This window comes from Mustela putorius, unplaced genomic scaffold (assembly GCF_011764305.1).
Source record: "Mustela putorius furo isolate JIRA1106 unplaced genomic scaffold, ASM1176430v1.1 tig00003972_pilon_pilon_pilon, whole genome shotgun sequence".
NCBI lineage: Eukaryota > Metazoa > Chordata > Mammalia > Carnivora > Mustelidae > Mustela > Mustela putorius.
In genome coordinates, this window is record NW_025422115.1 from 22,213,419 (window position 1) to 22,231,700 (window position 18,282).

Sequence of the window (18,282 nt, forward strand, 5' to 3'; positions counted from 1 at the left end):
TAATTGCACAAAAGTGTAAAGCTCTGGAAACTCCTGCTTAGAATTTTCCTTTATCCTTTCGGAGGGTTGTCGTCGGGTTTTGACTGGTGGCTTAGTATTTCTTTTCATTAGTGTTAGATAATGTCTGCAGTTAGACCTCTGGCTTGTGTGTTTGTGTACATGGCCATCTGGGTACCTCAAGTATGGCCCGTGGGTACACATTCCTACCCATAACTCATTGTGTGTTTGAATTAGTATGCATGGGCAGTTCGGCAAGCTCCTACAACATTAGCCTATCTGCGAAGGGTGGTTAGGGAAATAAATAATTTGGAGGAGAGAGAGACTGTTGTTTGTGTCTTTTGGATTGTACTTTAAGGCAGTGGAGTGGACCCCTGGACCATTTGCCTAGATTTGAATTGCTTGTGGTGTGGCTTGGGACCTTTAGAGCTGAGCTGCTCAGGTTGTCTCTACAGGCTGGAGGGCGCGCAGAGAATGGAGTGGAATAGAAAGCTGAACCTAGGGAGTGGGAGCGGAGGGTTTAGTTGTAAGGGGCCAAGTGGTAGACTCCCCCTGGGTTGGATCTGGAGCTCAGAGCAGCAACTGTGGTAGTGTGTTGAGGTTCATTTGGAAAGAAGAGGTAGGGAAGAATGAACATTTCTAGAAGATAGATGTTTACCCAGACGGTAGTCCACAAAGTGTAGGGACTGTTGTAGATGCTTTTTGTTCTTTACCTTGTTTATTAACCTATGGCATAATCTGGTAAGGTCAGTTACTCAGTCGTTAGACAACTGGCCCCTGAGTGAGGTTATAGTGGCACATGGGGGTGCGTGGGTTTAACCCTGGTGTCTAGCACCAAAGCCCATTTCTTTCCGGTATATCGCTGTCATTTCTTCAGTGTAAACTTACAAAGGGGTTCATTCTTGGAGGACGAAGGCAGAAAATTCATAAGTATTAGATGCTGTCATTAATTAATTAATTTAAAAGATTTTATTTATTTATTTGAGAGAGAACGCGTGCATGCATGTGCTGTGGGGAGGGGCAAAGGGAGAGGGAGAAGCAGACTCCCCCCTGATCATGCCTGATGTAGGGCATGATCCCCGGACCCTGAGATAATGACCTGAGCTGAAGGTAGACGCTTGACTGACCAAGCCACCCAAGCGTTCCTCTTTGTGGATTTTTTTTTAAATGAGGGATTTTGTACCATATTCTTAAAAAAGTTCATATTGATGACGAATGCTTTGGAAGCATTCTTTGGTTTACCTTGTGAATGTTCACTTTTTATATCAGATTTTGATGGTGTTTCATGATTCTGTATATTTAGAAAACATTAGCTTTCAAGTAATTTGCAGTCTGTTATTGAGTCTTTGGATGGTGGTGTGAAATGTACGTGTGATAGGGATGTCACAGGTTTGCAGGTTTGTGAGGGGGGAATTAGAGAAGTTCAAAGGGTGTTTATGAAGGTAGGAGTATCTAACATAAATGACCTTTATAGATGCCACCTTAAACTTTACAGGTAGGGCTGCAAAACCCTTAGTCCAGAGTTTTTCTGATAGGCCCCTTTCTTCAGCAGGAAGCAAACAGCATAAGTTAATATATTACGAGGGATTTCTCAAGTGCTGGAAGAGACTAACCCAAGGTGTGTAACAAAAAGTGCTCTTTTATTCTGTATGAGGTAGTCTGGACGACCCTGTTCCCCCAGGGGTAACCTGCAAAACTTACGAATCCGACTGGAGGGGGTTTAGAGACAGTCATAGACATGGTGATTGTGTGCATAACAGAAGGTCATCCAATTGTGAATATTTTGGGTTCCTTCTTCCTTTTCCACAACTCATCCTTTGAGGTTTTCTTAATGGACAGACAACCCCTTCTTGTCCAGTGGAATAAACATGACTGATTCCGGGTTGGTTCTGTTACCGCCTACCGAAAGTTTCCTCTGGGCCAGGCATTGGGTTAGGGACTGGGGCGGAGTCCTGGCTGTGAAAGCACCCAGCTACTAGGTGGTAGAGGGGAAGGAGACAGTGGGGACGGGACACTTATGTGTTGTCCCCAGTTGGGGGCCTAGAAAAAGCTGTGTTCTTTGGGATTTCAATCTCATGGAAAGGAGATGTGAGATGTTATGACTCAGTGGGCTTATGCTGTGTGCTAGGCATTTTTCTAAACTTGCTCATTTATTTAATTCTAACGACAGGCCTAGGGAGTAGACAGTTAGATTCAGGTTCATAAACCTGCCTTAGAGGTGGAGCTGGGTTTGGAACCAAGGTCTGTCTGACTACAAAGCGCATGTCCGTTATCACCATGTTGGCACCATTTCTTCCCTTAAACCATGTGTGGGGGCATGGCTGACTATGAAGGCCCTAGATTTTCTGATTTATTATGTTGTTAGGAAGATGAAAGAAGGACTGGAAATAGGACAGTGGGAATCCAGAATAAGTGAAAGAGAAATGAGGGGAAAAGAAAGGAATGATACTGGACCGTAATTGTAATCCAGTAATGACTTCCGTGGCATCTCTGATAGGGCTGCCACAGAGTACAGGGCTGTTCTGTAACTTGAGAGCGACTGACTTTCCTGACTCTACCACTTCTTTTTTCCCTTAAGAACTTCTGTTCTAACTTGATGACTTCTGATTGTGTCATTAATTTATTGGTGTTGAAAATTATGTGCTAATGTCGCTGTACCTTCCCTTTTGCCTACTAGAAGTCCTTTATTTTCTTAGTGCCTGGAGACCCCAGATGATGTCACTTGACTAGGGGACAAGTGTAGCCTTTTGTTTCACCATTCAGCAGTAGAGAGAAGGTAAGGAAAGGAATGGTACCTATCTCAGAAATCCTATTATCACCGTCTCCGGTTTATTTTTTATTATTTTTTTAAAGATTTATTTATTCATTGCGGGGGGAGGGAGGAAGGTCAGAGGCTTATTTGAGGGAGAGAAAGAGAATCTCAAACAGCTCCATGCTAGCACAGAACCAGAAGGTCTCAATCCCACGACTCTGAAATCATGTCCTGAGCTGAAACCAAGAGTCATACACTTAACTGACTGCCCCAGCTAGGCGCCCCACCATCTCTGGCTTAGAATTGAGAGAACGTAGGCCCCAGACTTGGCGAAAGGTGTAATTTGTACTGAAGTCTTTCAGCCTGCAAAGCATGTGTGCCCGTTATTACAAAGGGAGACTTTGTGCCTGCCCTTGCTGTCACTTGGAGACACTCAGCTGGGATCACTGGCTTTGATTTCATCTTCTGTTGGGGGAGGATGCTTGAACTGAACATCTCTTGGTGTTCCTTTCAGCTCTAGCCTTGAGAATGTGCGATTAAAGTTTATTTTAGCTGAAGAAAAGAGTTGGAAAGCTCCTTGAAGGCAGAAACTGGGGCTTGTATTTCCCATAGAATCCACCAGTGCTTTGTACTGTCAGGCACCTGAATATTTAATTAACAAACCCTCTTTTTCTGTTTAAAAGCTCATTCCATTGACCTTTCCTGAGTATTCTTGGGGATAGTCTTATCTAGTTTTTTCTGCTCTCCTCAAATTGTGTATCATTTGCATATTTTGTTTATGCCTTACTCTTGGGTGCTTCATTTTTTAAATGTTTTATTTTTTCTTCTAGAATGCAAACTCCTTTAGGTTCTGTTTCTTTAGTTTTTCCCAGTAGTGACTAACAGAATGTGTCTTCTTTTTTTCCAGGTACTTTTTAAGGACCACCCGCCCCCAGTTTTGGGGAGCAGTTTTAGACTCACAGTAAAATAAACAGTAAGGTAGAGGTTTTGGCTATACCCTTTGTTCCCACGTGCATAGCCTCCCCGGGTGTCAGTGTCCCCTAGCAGAATGGTACATCTGTTATGACTGATGACCCATCATTGTCACCCACAGCACGCCGTGGTCAGTAGGGTTCGCTCTCAGTGTCAGCTGCCTTTGGGTTTGGACACATGCATGGTGACAAGTGTCCACCATCATCATATCATACAGAGTATTTTTGCTGCCCTCAAAATCCTGTTCTCCACCTAGTCACCCCTCTCTCCTCTACAATCCCTGGCAACTACAGATCTTTTTACTGTCCCCGTAGTTTTTTTTCTTCAGAACGCCATAGAGTTGGAATTGGCCAGACTGTAGCCTTTTCAGACGAATATCTTTCACTTAGTAATGAATGTATTCTTTTCTTATCCTTTTCTTCTGCTAACTCCAAAGAAAGGATACAACCGTGGACATGGTCATCTTTTAGTGTTTGGTATGACCGTTTGAAATAAAAGCATACGTAAGAATAAAAAGAGTGATCTGCTGAAAAAAACCAGAGGTTTGTCCTTGTGGAGGCTTATTTGAATTCTCATTCTGCTGGTTGAATTGATTTGTCGGCATATAAATGTATCCTGCTGGGCTGCTCGGAGATCTAGATCCGTGCTTTTTGACCTTTTTAAAGTCAGACGCTGCTTTACTAATTGGATGAAGGAAAGCCATGAATCACTCCTTAGAGAATCTGCAGGTGTCTTCATTCAGAACTTCCTCCTGTGATTTGGGGACAGAAGGATCACAGTTACCGTGGGTGTCTAGCTGACCTCTAATCTCACTCAGAACAGCAGAGGTGGAAAGAACATGAGAGGTAATTTAGAGAAGTCCTGAGAAAACTTCCAACGTTCATTTGAGTCGTCTTATTTTATATTGTCACTAGGTGTTAAATGACTGCCTGTGCTGCCTTTTCCCTTCAAAAGCAAGATCATTTCTTTTTTTTCTGTACATATCCCGCTCGCTGGTCCTGAGCGCAGAGCCCGGCCAGTCAGCGGTCATCAGTAAGCCTCTGACCTTGGACTGCTTCCGGAGTCCTGACTGCCCTCTCTCCACACTCCCTTCTCGTTCCCTCGGGTCCGGACAGGCTTCTGGAGATCGCACTCTTCCTACCTCTTCTGACCCACCCCTGGCTCCTGCTGTTGGTGCCTACGACCCTCCTTACCACGGAGCGCCCACGCCTGTCGTCTGTCTCCGGGTCCCTGGCTTCCGGGCACCCTGTGGCGCTGACTGGTGCTACCCCGCCTCTGATGCTTTTCCTTCCCATCCCTCGTCCGTGGGGGCTCTCTCTGCCTTGCTGGCCCCTTTCGCCCACCCCTCAGGGAGTCCTTTGGTAGTGCAGAGGGCTACAGGGTTTCCTTCTCTGCCTCTCCTCACTTTTCTTTCTCAGGTTCCCTCCCTCTGTCTTCACTTTTCCCCGTTGGGGGTCTCTTCTGCTGGCATTTACAGATGACCCCAGGCCTGGCCTGAGCCCATACACAGGGCTGTGGGGCCCTCAAGTGCAGCAGGCCCCGTAGCACCCTCCCCGCTCCCTTCGCTTTTCCCCTTCCCGTCTCTTCCGCAGCGTCTCTGTGAGCAGGGCCCACGGCCACACAGTGGACCAGTTCAGTGACTCAGAGAGCCCGTGACTCAAATCTGCCCCTTCTTCCCTGTCCCCTCTGTGGCTGCCTCATTTCCCCCTGGATGACTGTAATAGCCTCTTGACTGGCCTTGCTGTGTGAGTCCTCTCTCTTCTCTCCATAACAACGAGTTTCAAATATGCAAATCTGAGCTCAGCTCTTGCTTGCTTAAAATCGTTAAATGTCTCTCCATTGTCAAAAGAAAGAAGTTTAAATTTTTTTAAAGATTTATTTATTTATTTTAGAGAGAGAGGAGGGGAGAGAAGAAGTGGGGGGAAGGGCCGATGGAGAGAGAGAAGCAGACTCCCCGCTGAGCACAGAGCCCAATGCTCGATCCCGGGCTCGATCCCACAACCCTGTGATCATGAGCTGAGCTGAAACCATCCAGATGCTCAACCAATGGAGCCACCCAGGCGCCCCTAACAAAATTTTTTTTTAAGATTTTATTTTTAAGTAAACTCTACACCCAACGTGGGGCTGGGACCTACAATCCTGTGTGTGGTCAAGAGTTGTGTACTCCACTGACTGAGCTGGCCAGGTGCCCCTGAAGTTTGAATTTTTAAACAAGACCTGGAAAATCACTTGTGCCTGTTGCCTTTGATCACCAGCATCGTCTTTGCTTCGCCTGTGTTCCAGCCTTTCTTCCTTCCTAGTCCTAGTGCTGCGTAGAGGTGTCCGCCACATAGAACAAGTGTGTTCCTCCTCCTGTCTGCTGCTCCTCCCACTTCCCTTCAGGGCTCAACCCCGCTTCATTCAGTTCTTGAGGTCGATGTCCTGTTGCTCTCTCCACTCTCATGTGTCTGGGTCCATACCGCCTCACCTTTCTTAGTAAGGTGTGGTTGGTTTCTTTTTTTTTTAATAAGATTTTTTAAATTTTTATTTATTTATTCGACAGACAGAGACCACAAATAGGCAGAGAGGCAGGCAGAGAGAGAGAGAGAGGAGGAAGCAGGCTCCCCGCTGAGCAGAGAGCCCGATGTGGGACTCGGTCCCAGGACCCTGAGATCATGACCTGAGCCGAAGGCTGAGGCTTAACACACTGAGCCACCCAGGCGCCCGTGGTTGCTTTCTTGACTCCCTTCCTCATTAATCAAGAAGACCTTTGCCTTTTTTGGACCATGTCTTTTGTCCCCAGATTCCCGTGCCTTGCACTGTGCATGGCACATGGCAGAGTCTCCGGTCATTCATAGTGTCTGGGTGGAAGAAGACTGAGTGAGGAGGGAAGTGGAAAAGAGAGGCGGGGACTCTGTGTGGAGAGGAACGGAGACCCACAGGACAGCGGGAACAGCTGATCCGTGTGGACACAGCGCCTTCCACTTGGAAATACGTAAGGGTTTTCTACCCCGTGCGGGCACTTGGCTCTCTGCTGCAGACTTCTCTTCTCACCCATCCGTGCCTCCTGTTTCGGAGCCAGACCGGCTTCTCACCCTGCGTTCTTGACCCATTCCTTTCCCATCACATACGGTATCTCGCTCCACTAGTCAGCCTGCGGTGGGGTCTCAGATTTCTCTTCTGCTTCACTCCCGCCCTGTGCCTACAGATAGACTGGTTTCCCCTTCCTGAAAAGAAACCGCATGCCCCTAGACCTTCCCCCACTGAAGGGAATGCCCAGTCTTCCATCACAACTACGTTTCTGGAAACAGTGAGTCTCAGTTACTGGTTTACATCTTCACTGTCCTTGGAGTTCTCAGGCCTCACCCTCCGCGGACACCATTCGTAGTTCAGCGGGTTTCTGTCTGCGACACTTACTGTTGACTCCCCTGGTGAACTGCCCACCTCTTTATCATTTATTTTATTGGGTGTTGACATTGCCTAGGCTCTGTCCTCCGTCTTCCCCATTGAAGTGCCATTCTCTTCACGGTTTCTCACTCACAGTGCCTTCAGCTGTCACTTCTGCAGAGAGAATTTCCAAGTCTGTATCTCTGAGCAGGTCTTTTGATCCCTGCCTGTCTGGTTGTCATGAAAGCACCTCAGACTCCGCATTGTCCATACTGCTCCAGGATTCATCCTCAGTTCCCACGGAATGTGCCTTTTCTATCTTGGGAATGGCCCTTGCTCTGTGCTCGGTTGTCCGGAAGTCCCAGACTCATCTCTCACTCCCCCTTCTGCACCTCGGTACCCTCTGCACCCCTGGGCTGCTTTTATCCCCACTGCCCTGTCCTGCAGGTAGGCCCTGTCACGGTCACTGCCCGTCTCCCTGCCCGTTTCTGCTCCTGCCTTCTTCCCCCGCCTTTCAGGATCTCCTGTGTACAATATTCAGAGCTGTTTTTCTAAAACAGAAGTTTGATCATGTCATTTCTTTATTTTAAAGCATCCATTGGCTTCCTAGATCTTACAGGTTAGCGTTCAGAATTCCTAGGCCAGGATCAAAGCCTTTCAAAATTGGGCCACACTTTTTCTTTTTTAAACAGTGTCAACTTTCGTTTTCCATCTTAAACGACTGTAGTATTTATAAGCTGTTTAGAGTAAGAAAGGCATGTGCAAATATGTCTTGTTTCTGGTTTTTACTACATGTGGTCAGTGCTGTGGAGGCAATGGCTGTTTTCAGAACCCACGTCGGAAAAGAGAGACCTGTTTTTGTTTTTTTTAATCTCACACCTATCTTCCTAGAACTATTTTTAATATTTTTCCTTTCATTTCCTCATGCTTCTGTGCATTTTTCAGCTTCATTCACTTCCCTAGTATCCCTCTGTGCCCCTGTGATGTCCCCTGTGAAGGCCCCACTTTGATCACACCACACACACCACATGAAGCTCTCAACGGGGCTTCCCTGCAGCTCAAAAGGCGCTCCTTCATCTTTTCAGACTCCAGGACTTCCTTCAGTGTTCAGGCCCCCACCCTCCCTGCCCTCCTGTTTGACACAAAGCATTCTGTATTCATTTTAATGCAGCATTCAGTACAATGAAGAGGTAGTGTGTAGCCCGCCAGTTCAGAGCTGAGCTCGGGGTCAGACTGGTTGGATGTGAATCCTGGACCCGTGACCTGAAAGTCACGTGACCTTGGATAAAGTCTGAAACTTCTCTGTGCCTCACAGTCTTCACTATGGGACATGTTAGCGTTAAATGAGTTAACACATGTGAAGTGCTTAGAATAGAAGATCTGGCACAATTTTTAAAAAGATTTTGTTTTTCACTTTCATTTGTGTAGTCTCTACCCACAACATGAGGCTCAAACTCATGCCTCTGAGATCAAGAGTCATATGCTGCACTGACTGAGCGAGCCAGGCGTCCCAGACCTGGCACGATTAAATGTTGGCGAATGTCACTATCTTTGGTAATTTCTCTCTCTCTCTCTCTTCTTTTTCTTCCCAAAATATATCATCTTAGAGCCTCAATCCCAGATTCTTATTTCTTAATTCTGGATGGGTCCTGGAGTCATCTCTGTAGCTGGAGGGCTTAGCACAGCACCTGGACAGTTCATTCATCAGTTACTTATGGAATGCCGGCAGTGTGCTCCAGTACTCTTCTGGATACTTGAGAGACCAAGGTGAAAAACTGAAAAAACCTTTGCCTTACTGAGCTCATCTCCTGGGGGAGAAGATGGCACGAAATAAAAAACCAGGAAATATATATAACATGGATAATAAAAAACCAGGAAATATATATAACATGGTGCTGGCCAACGGGACAGTGGAAGGGGAGGGTAGGTATTGGGCACAGCGTAGAGGGGTTTGGCGGTTCTGTATTAAAGAGGGTGATTAGAGAAGGCCGTTGTCCCTGAGAAGGTGATCTTTGAACTGAGACCTGTATCGAATGAGTGTGCAAGCCATACACACATTTGGGGGAAGAGCATCCCAGGCAGGGAGGGACAGGTGCCAGGCCTCAAGGTGGCATAGAGTTGGTGTGTTCAGGGACCAACAAGATCGTTGAGCCTGTGGAGGAGTGATGGAGTAGTTCAGGAGATGGACTCAGAAGGAATTTTCCTGGTGGGCCAGCCACAGGACAGACTTGGGATTTTGTTGTGCGATAAGAAGCCATGGAAGATTCAGAGCAGGAGTCCCTTTTTAAAAGACCACGGTGTGGGTTTAGGGAGAGTAGGCTCTGAGAGGTGTGAGATGCGTGGGTAATGGTATGTGTGCACGCTGTAAGGCTACTGCAAGTCTAGGCCCAGAGTGTGCGAGAGACTGCGGCGGTGGAGAGAATGTGGTGAGAAGTGCTCTGATTCCAGATCTCTTCTGAAGGTAGGTGTGGAGTGGGGAAGGAAGAGAGGAGTCTAGGATAACTGCTTTTGGCCCAAGCACCTTAGTGAGTGGTGGTTCCTTTTCCTGAGATGGGAATTGTGGGTTTGGGGAAGGGGAGTGGGATCTAAGAGTGTTGCTGGGGCTTCAGATGTTTAATACACCTGCAAGCCATGATTATGGAAGAGGAAGGACCAGGCACGGATATATATTTGGTTACCATTAGCCTGTTAGGATACAGTATTAGAGGGAATACTTTTTTTTAATTGAGAGATTAGGTAAGCCTTTCCAAAAAAGGCGTTTGAGCAGAACTTTGGAGAATGAGTATGATTTCTAAAGGCAGAAAAAGAGGGAAATGGAAGATATTTTTCATCTCTCACAGCCTTTCTCCTTGGTCCCTGGTTGAATTTGTTTAAGCTGCTGACCTGGTTGAGACTCTCTTTTCACTGATATAGCCACTTAGGTTCTCTATTGAAAAGGAAACCAGAGCAGATTACATACTGACCGATAAACCACATTCTGCTCTTCCTTGCTGTTCACAACCTGAAAATGTAGGGGAACCATAGAGGAGCAGAATGCGAAATGCGTTCTGCTTCACTCCGTGTGTCTGCTGTGAATTGGGATGTGTAGATTTTGATGTGGAAGCTTTTCATGTGCCTTCATCCTCACTAAAGATTGAACATTTGGGGGCAGTTTTTACTTCTACCGACCTTATGTCCTTAACTTGAGCTGCTAGTTTGTAACTCAGTCAAGTTAAAGCCGCAGCTACAACCATGAGGAACCGGGACCCCTTGCTGTGTTAACTGCTCGTACCCCTCACTTGGGCATAATGTCTGTCTTGACTCATCTTGCTTTGTGTGGAAAAAAAATGAGCCCTGTTTTGCCACTTTCCTGTCTAGGTGGGATTTTATTTGGATTGTGCATTGAAGGGCACCTGGGTGGCACAGTGGGTTAAAGCCTCTGCTTTCGGCTCGGGTCATGATCTCAGGGTCCTGGGATCGAGTCCTGCGTTGGGCTCTCTGCTCAGGGGGGAGCTTGCTTCCCCTCTCTCTCTGCCTGCCTTTCTGCCTACTTGTGATCTTTCTCTGCATGTCAAATAAATAAGTAATATCTTAAAAGAAAAAAAAGATTGTGCATTGAAAAAATTCAGGTTACTAAATGGTACAAGATGCTTTTAGAACTGAAAGATGAAATTCATACTAGTCAGGTGTACTATTACCTTAAAATAATCTTCAGCTGTTGACTCTGTCTAGTGCTGAGTATAGATAGGGTTATGCAGTTTTAGCCCCTCCGTAGTACTCGTAGCTATTTTTCTATTTAGAAAAAAACGTATTGCATTAAAGAAAAGTAGCCATAGTGTTTCTCTCTAGAGGGGTAAAGACTTCTAGTCTTCACAGTTCTAAAATAGACTTTGTCAAAAATTTTAGTTTTGGGTTTTTGTCTTAAATTAATGAGACCACTGTTACTTTAAACATGTTTTTGAATGATAGCCTTGGTTTTTATAAATTACACAAGAAAGGCTGTTGATGTAGCTGTACTGGCTTTAACAACTCCACAATTCAGGATTCCGGTATTTTAATATATATACAGGGCATTCTGGTTAAGAAAATGACCTCAGACATTGCCTGGGTCTGACATCAGCTACAGGTAGCTTTCTTTATGTGGGAAAACACTTAAGTGCAGAAAAATACAGATAATATAATAAATACCCAAATACAGAATTACTGGATGTTAATAATTTTGTTAAACTTGTTTTAAATCTTTCTTTAATAAGTACATTGCACTAAGAATGTGAAGGCATGTCTGCCCATTCACCCTCCTCTTTCCTTCACTCCCCAGAGGGTTTCGGGGGGGAACCGCTTCCACTGTTGTTAGACTTCGTGCGCTGTTAGAGCCTACGTGTCCCGTAACATGCGTTTGAGACCCATCTCCTGTAGAAATAAAGGTCTGGCTAATTCTTTTCAATTGTATAGTATTCCTTCGTAAGAATATGGCATATTTGTTTTGAACAATAATTTCTTTGTGTAGTCCAAATAATAAGTGCTTATCTGTTAACACAAGTTACAAAGAGCTTTCAGTTCAAAGCTGTCTTTTTCGGGTAGCTTTCCTGCGTTTGACCTTAGGCCGTGCACAGTACTGCTGTCTATTGAATTCTCAGAGTACAGTAGAGTGCTTTGTGGTCTAGCTTTCTCACCCATGGAGTTGGTGGCTGACTGACTTTTATTTCTTTCTGCTCCAAAGGAGCTAGAAGACTCAAGAGTTGAATAAACAGCCTGAAAGCTTGGTAGAGTCTGTGTCGGTGGCGCTGGCTTCTGGTGCGCCTTTGGGATCACCAGTGAGTGTTCCTGGTGTTGATTCTCCTGCTCCAGTAATGGGTATGACGTGTCTGTCTCCTGTGGGTATTTTATTTACTTTATTAATTTAAAGATTATTTTATTAATTGAGAGCACTTTGCATTCTAAGATTTCTTCAGGAACAGGATGTGTCTACGTAGGGTTCTTTATGTGCTGTTATTTCAAAATAGAGGTACGCAGTTAGGCTTTCTGTTGAAATATTGGAATCCAATGTCTGCCATTAAAAACACATTGGTTGCAAAGGTTTATTTTTGTTTCTAAAGCATTGATCTAATGTGTGAGCTAACAATTCAATCAAGAAAATAGATTTAAAAAAAAAACCACAACAACTTCTCCCAGTGTCCTTACTCTTGAATTCATTGTTATTTAAGAGCTCACCCTCTTTGACTGTCTGTTACTGTGATGTTTTTTTCATTTTTTTAGAGGGGGACGACTTTAAACAAAATTATCATAGAATAGTAATGATGAAAATATTATTGACTCAAGTGAACATTTTTAATACCTTCAGCCTGTATATGAACAGCATGAGTTTATCATGACTTCAGATCCCAGTAATGGAGTAAGCATCTGTTTACAGGAAATGTGCCAGAATCAGAGTTGAGTTGCCTCTAAGGAAGTCTGGCATTCATTGACGCTGTACACACTTACTGAGCCCCTTTACTGCTTAGGGTTGAGTGTTGTGGGCTCAGGGCCTCCAGTGATGAACAGGACAGGCACAGCTTCCTCTCACATGCGGGTTTACTCTAGGGGGGGCAGCAGGAGAGGAACCTATGAGGTGTCAGGTGACTGAAGTCCTGTGCTGAAGGTAGAAAGGGTGAGAGTGCTGGGGAGGGGGGCGGCAGCAGTCTCAGGCCTCCATTCCCCTGGCGCCCTGGTTGTGCATACAGGGGAGATGTGCATGAAGAGTAAAACCTTTGCTTGAAATAGCTAGGATCACGGTATGGCCATTCATTCATTCATTCAGAAAATTCACTGAGTATTTTGCTTTGTGTCTGGAAGAATTCTAGACGCTCATGATTAGTAGTGAACAAGAGGGACAGAAATGTCTGTTTTCGTGGAGTTTCAGTTTTGGAAGGGGAACACTTACATAAACAAGGGGAAAAAATGTGAGGATTGGTGCATTGCAGATGGTTAGGAAAAGCAGGAGGATACTGTAATGGAAATAGCCTGCCCAGGGATAAATTGTAAAGACATCTGTGAGATATCCAACAGACTTGACTCATGGTGTCCGCTTCTCCCTTTCCTATATACTTTTCCCACGCACAGGATCTGTTGTATTGATACCTCCAGCGTGATTTTATTGTCATCATTAGTCCTAGGGTGCTAGAGACAGATTATTACTTTCCCAGAAGGTACTCTTTTCAGAATTGAAGTGAAATATGGTTAAGTTATTTTTTGGAAGTGTTGAAGAAAGGAGAGATGCTGTACCTAAATTGTGTTTGCAAAAATATAAAGGAATGCAGCTCTTTTTATGCAGAGGGAGAAAAGCTATTGTGGAGCTACTAACTTGACGTTTCTATCTGGAAAGCTGAGACGTGATAGATTATGTATCAATTTGGTATATAAGTTATTTGGTAACACATATAGTTTTGAGTTTCAGAGTATTGTAACCATGTGAAGAACATATTACAAACGAAGGATGTGTATTTATTTCTAACACCAGAATTTCATGAACTCCAGATAAAGGAAAAAAAGCAATTTCTTTGCAAAGCAAAGCATCTTTCTTCATGTATATGTATGTGTGTGTGTATATGTATATTATGTTTACATGTATAAAATACATAAATACTTCAGAATTAATGTTTAGTATCAGAAATGTTGGGGGTGCTACCGGAACTTACTAATACAAAGTCCAAATATTTTTTTTCTCCTATTTTTGGGGGAAAAAAAAAAAAAAGCTCTGTCTTTTAAAGCAGTTTCAAGTTCACAGCAAAATTAAGCAGAAGGTAGAGATCCCATATACCCCAGCCTCCATAGGGGCCCGGCCTTCCCCACTGTCAGCATTCAGCAGCAGAGAGGTGCATCTCTTAAAACTGATAAGCCTGTATAAATAACATCATTATCCCCCGAAGTCCATAGTCTGCCTTAGGTCAGTCTTGGTGTTGTCCGTCCTGTGGGTTTTGACAAATAGATACAGAGATATGTGCCTGCCATTGTAGTATCCGACAGAAGAGTTTCACTGCCGCGACAGTCCCCCGTACTCCACCCCTTCAGTCCTTTTTCTCCCCTCAAGTCTGGGCAACCACTGGTCTTTTTCAGTTTCCATAGTTTTGCCTATTCTGGAATGTTATATAATTGAAATCATATGGGATATAGCCTTTTCAGATTGGCTTCTTTCACTTAGTAATATGCATTTAAGACTCCTCCATATCTGAATTATGGTATGATAGCTCATTTTAGCACAGAATAGTATTCCATTGTCTAGATGGACAAATTTATCCATTCACTTACTGAAGGACATCTTCGTTTCTTCCAAGTTTGACAAGGATGAATAAGCTGCTGTGAACGCTGATGATGTGCAGGCTTTTGTGTGCACATGAGTTTTTGGCTCGTTTTAGTGAATACCAAGGCGTTCAGTTGCTGGATTGTGTGGCAGGAGTATGTGTAGTTTTGTTTTTTTAAGAAGCAGACAGACTGTTCCATAGTGGCTGTGCCATTTTGTATTCCCAGCAGGAAGGAAGGAGAACTCCTGCTGCCCCACACCCTGGCCAGTGTTTGAGGGTGTCACTGCTGCAGATTTTGGCCCTCTTGGTGTGTGTTGATATCTCACTGTTTCATTATTACTTTAATGTGCAGTTTCCTAATTGACGTATGTTGAACATCTTTTCATTTGTATTTTTTTCCCGTTTATCTTATTTTCCATCTATATATCTTCTTTGGTGAGGTATCTCTTCAGATCTTCTGCATGTTTTTGTGTTGTTCCTTTTCTTACCGAGTTTTAAGAGTTCTTTGTATATTTGGATCACAGTCCTTTATCAGATACATCTTCCGCAAATATTTCCTCCCGGTCTGTGGCCTGCTTGTCTGCTTGTTCTCTGGACAGTGCCCATTGCAAAGCAGATGTTCATTTTAATGAAGTCCAGCTTGGGGTTACTGCTTTCATGGATGGTGCCTTTGGTGTTGTCTCTGAAAAGTCACCACCAAACCCAAGGCCATCTAGCTTTCTTCCATGTTATCTTCTGGGAGTCTTACAGTTTCTTGTTCTGTATGAGTGTCTGTGTGTTTCTATTCATTCTAGTTAAGCTGAATTGCTGAGTAAAAATGAAATGATGTATTTACCCCGTAAAAACTTCTGTCCTGCTTTCTGCCATGAGGTGATAAGATGTGCTTGAGGCCACACTGATGAGCAAGGCTAAGATGGAATTTTGAGCTCACTTGGCAGTTTTCCCTCTTACCTTGTACAGTCACTGGGACCTGAGCTCTTAACTTCCTCTTTTGTAAAAGTCCTATTTGCATTTCCTGAAAGGAAGACTGTTGTTGGTCTTTTTCTCTCTGGGTCTCTGAGTGAACTAATGAATGGTCACAGAAAAGAGGTACAATACTTGCACTGTGCATAGATTGGTGAAATGCTTAAGGATTTAATGGAATACTTTTTCCTACAAAGCGCTCTTGTGTTTCCTGCCTGGTAAGTTTATCCAGCCATTTTTGATGACATTTGCAGTACTTGGAACCTGACCTCTTCCCGTTGAGAAGTTTGCTGGATTGTGACCTTCTCTCCTTGGCCTTTAAACCAGCACTTTATGATTCCAAGGCTCCATGTTTGCAAGACTGAATCAATTAACTGTTCCTCCTTTCACTTCTGCTGGCTTTGTAGTCTCTGTATTCTTTGCTTTTAAGACAGGTGAGTTCCAGATCTTACTGTCTGAAAATACACACTTCAGAATGACAGCAAGTCACGCCATGGTGGAGAAAATAGTTTTTACTGTGCTTACTAGCTTTATCTAAATTCCATTTAGAGCATGTCAGGAAGACCATACCCAAGTTAGTCGTTGCTATTTGTGAGCAGCTACAAACTCAAGAATTTTCAAGATGAGTAGTGTAGTATAGGGCATAAAGAATATTACTCAAATTGTTAAGGCAAAAAATTAAAATGTTGGGCACCTGGGTGGCTCAGTGGGTTAAGCCGCTGCCTTCGGCTCAGGTCATGATCTCGGGGTCCCGGGATCGAGTCCCGCATCGGGCTCTCTGCTCGGCGGAGAGCCTGCTTCCTCCTCTCTCTCTCTCTCTCTGCCTGCCTCTCTGCCTACTTGTGATTTCTCTCTGTCAAATAAATAAATAAAATCTTTAAAAAAAAAAAAATTAAAATGTTAAGGACTATTCCCAATTTCTCCCAAGTTCATATTGCTGCATTTTTTTGGCCTTCATTTCATAGTTGAGATCCTTAGTTCCTAGTTTTTTAAAAAAATTATCTGAAATAAGGAAGAGAAAATTGGAAAGAAAAATGATTAAAAGTATGTGCTGTGGTTCTAGAGGTTCCAAATCATTTTTTCATTTCTTGGAGGGAAAAAGTCTAACTTTTGAAGGAGATTTCATTTATAAAATTGACTCTGTACTTTATAAGCAATGTTTAAATTCATTGGTGATAAATATGCATGTTGGTATAGTAAAATCCCATTTTTTACATAATGCTTTAATGGAAATGGCAGTTTTATGAAATGAAAGTGACTAGTAAAAATCAGAATGATGCCCATAAGCTCTTACATCATTTTTATTGAGGTTTTTGTATATTCTAATTCATTAATACAGGGGAAAAGGAGATCACTAACATGGTTTATTTCCTATAATTACTCAAATCGAATATAATTTATTTTCAATAAAATTCTTAGAGTACATTGCCCAGGGTGGGGAGAAGAGGGCTGGCCTGTTTTTACAAAATGTCTAGATTTTAACTCATGAGACTTCGCTGTTTTAACATTGTAGTTCACTTGCATGTGTTTTCAGTAAGTTTCCTCTAGATTTTTCCATGTAAAACTGTGTAAGTGCAAGAAATCCCAAACACTTAAAGGCCAGGATTGAGTGTTGAGGGAGAAATCTGGGTTATTTATTTATCCTGCTTATTACTACAAATATTGTTTGTCTTTTAATAATTTAGACTACTTTTTTTTTTGGTGATTCAAAATGTCAAACATTATTAAAATTACTGTGTAATAAATTAATTGGGGGGGATTTCCAAAGTCCACTTAGTATTTACAGTTAAATTTGGCTTATTTTGGGGGAATACCTAGAAGAACAGGTCAGTGTAAGGGGTAAACAGAACACCTAATTTTGGTGCACCCCCACCCCCAACTTCTTGAGGTGAGGCGAGGAGGAAGAGCACTACCAACTGAGTTGGAAACAAGTAAATATTTTCAACCTCATCACAGTGAAATCTTGCCAACAACCTGATTTTCTGCTCAGTATACTTCAGACCACCTTAGGAAAATCTGTATTTTTTTGGATGTGGTTGTGGACTATTACGAATTCTTGGCATTCCGATCTGAAGATGCTTCCATGTTCTTGAGACAGAATTTTGTTGAAACTAATAACTTTAAGTTTATATCTGGAAAACGTTAAGGCCTAATAGTTTTATAAATCTCCATCAAATGGTAAGTACCTGCTCTCCCAGGCCCCGCTCCCAGGGCTTACATGGGAAAGCCCACCCCTTTTCAGGTGTCTCTTTGTGTAAACACATGGTTTGTCTGTTTTCTTCTCTTTTGTCCCAGCAGTGTAGAGTTATTTGAGCTGGAGTTGTGCGTAGGTGGAGTTCTTGTGATTGGTAGTTGTTCTGTAAAGGCCAGAGAATGTGTACATGTGTGGTGTGTGTGCCTTTGTGCATGCGTGTGTGTGTGTGTGGGTGTGCGTGTTTGCTGTCTTTGACCCCAGAAAATCAGAGTTGTGTTTAGCTGTTCTTTTTTTCCTTTTATCACTGCTGAAGTGATCTCCACTCTTCAGCAAGTGAAGAGTCTTCCTGGGGGGTAAGTCAGACGGTGTGCTTTGTGGAGAGTGGAAAAGGGTAGAGTCACAGGGAGCTGCTGCCTTCATAATCTCTCAAACACCATTTTAGCATGAAGGATACTGTTTCTCCCTTGATGCCAAAAACTTGATACAAGGATGGAGTGTTGTCAGCATGTGGCTCACCCTCATCTTAGCTGAAACTCTTCTTAGGCCACAGAGTACCTGCCCTCTTGGGTAAGCTTTTGGTTCTCAGTAAGGAGATGACTTCGAGTGTAGTGAGAGGGTCGTTTGTGATGGGCGTCAGTAGGTGAGATGCACTGTCCAAGATGCTTTTACCCACATCTGGCTACAACTGCACCTACAAAATGCCGGATCCCAGAGGGCCAGAGGCAGGACTTACCAGAAGGATAACCAAATGGAAACACTCTCTTTAGGCATGTTATTCTTGA

The 18,282-nt window shown here is 43.7% G+C and overlaps 1 protein-coding gene across 3 annotated transcripts in view; it reads left to right on the plus strand.

Moving 5' to 3' along the window:
- VAPB (VAMP associated protein B and C) overlaps positions 1 to 18,282 on the plus strand; it is a 57,090-nt gene that overhangs the window by 5,629 nt on the left and 33,179 nt on the right. Inside the window, exon 1 of one of the 3 annotated variants that reach the window (XM_045070726.1) lies at positions 11,442 to 11,490. The exons of the other annotated variants lie outside the window; for them this stretch is intronic. Coding sequence (XP_044926661.1) covers positions 11,457 to 11,490 — 34 coding nt within the window. The 5' untranslated portion in view covers positions 11,442 to 11,456. Of the gene's footprint in view, positions 1 to 11,441; positions 11,491 to 18,282 lie in introns of those variants that run through there. 3 annotated transcript variants of the gene reach the window in all.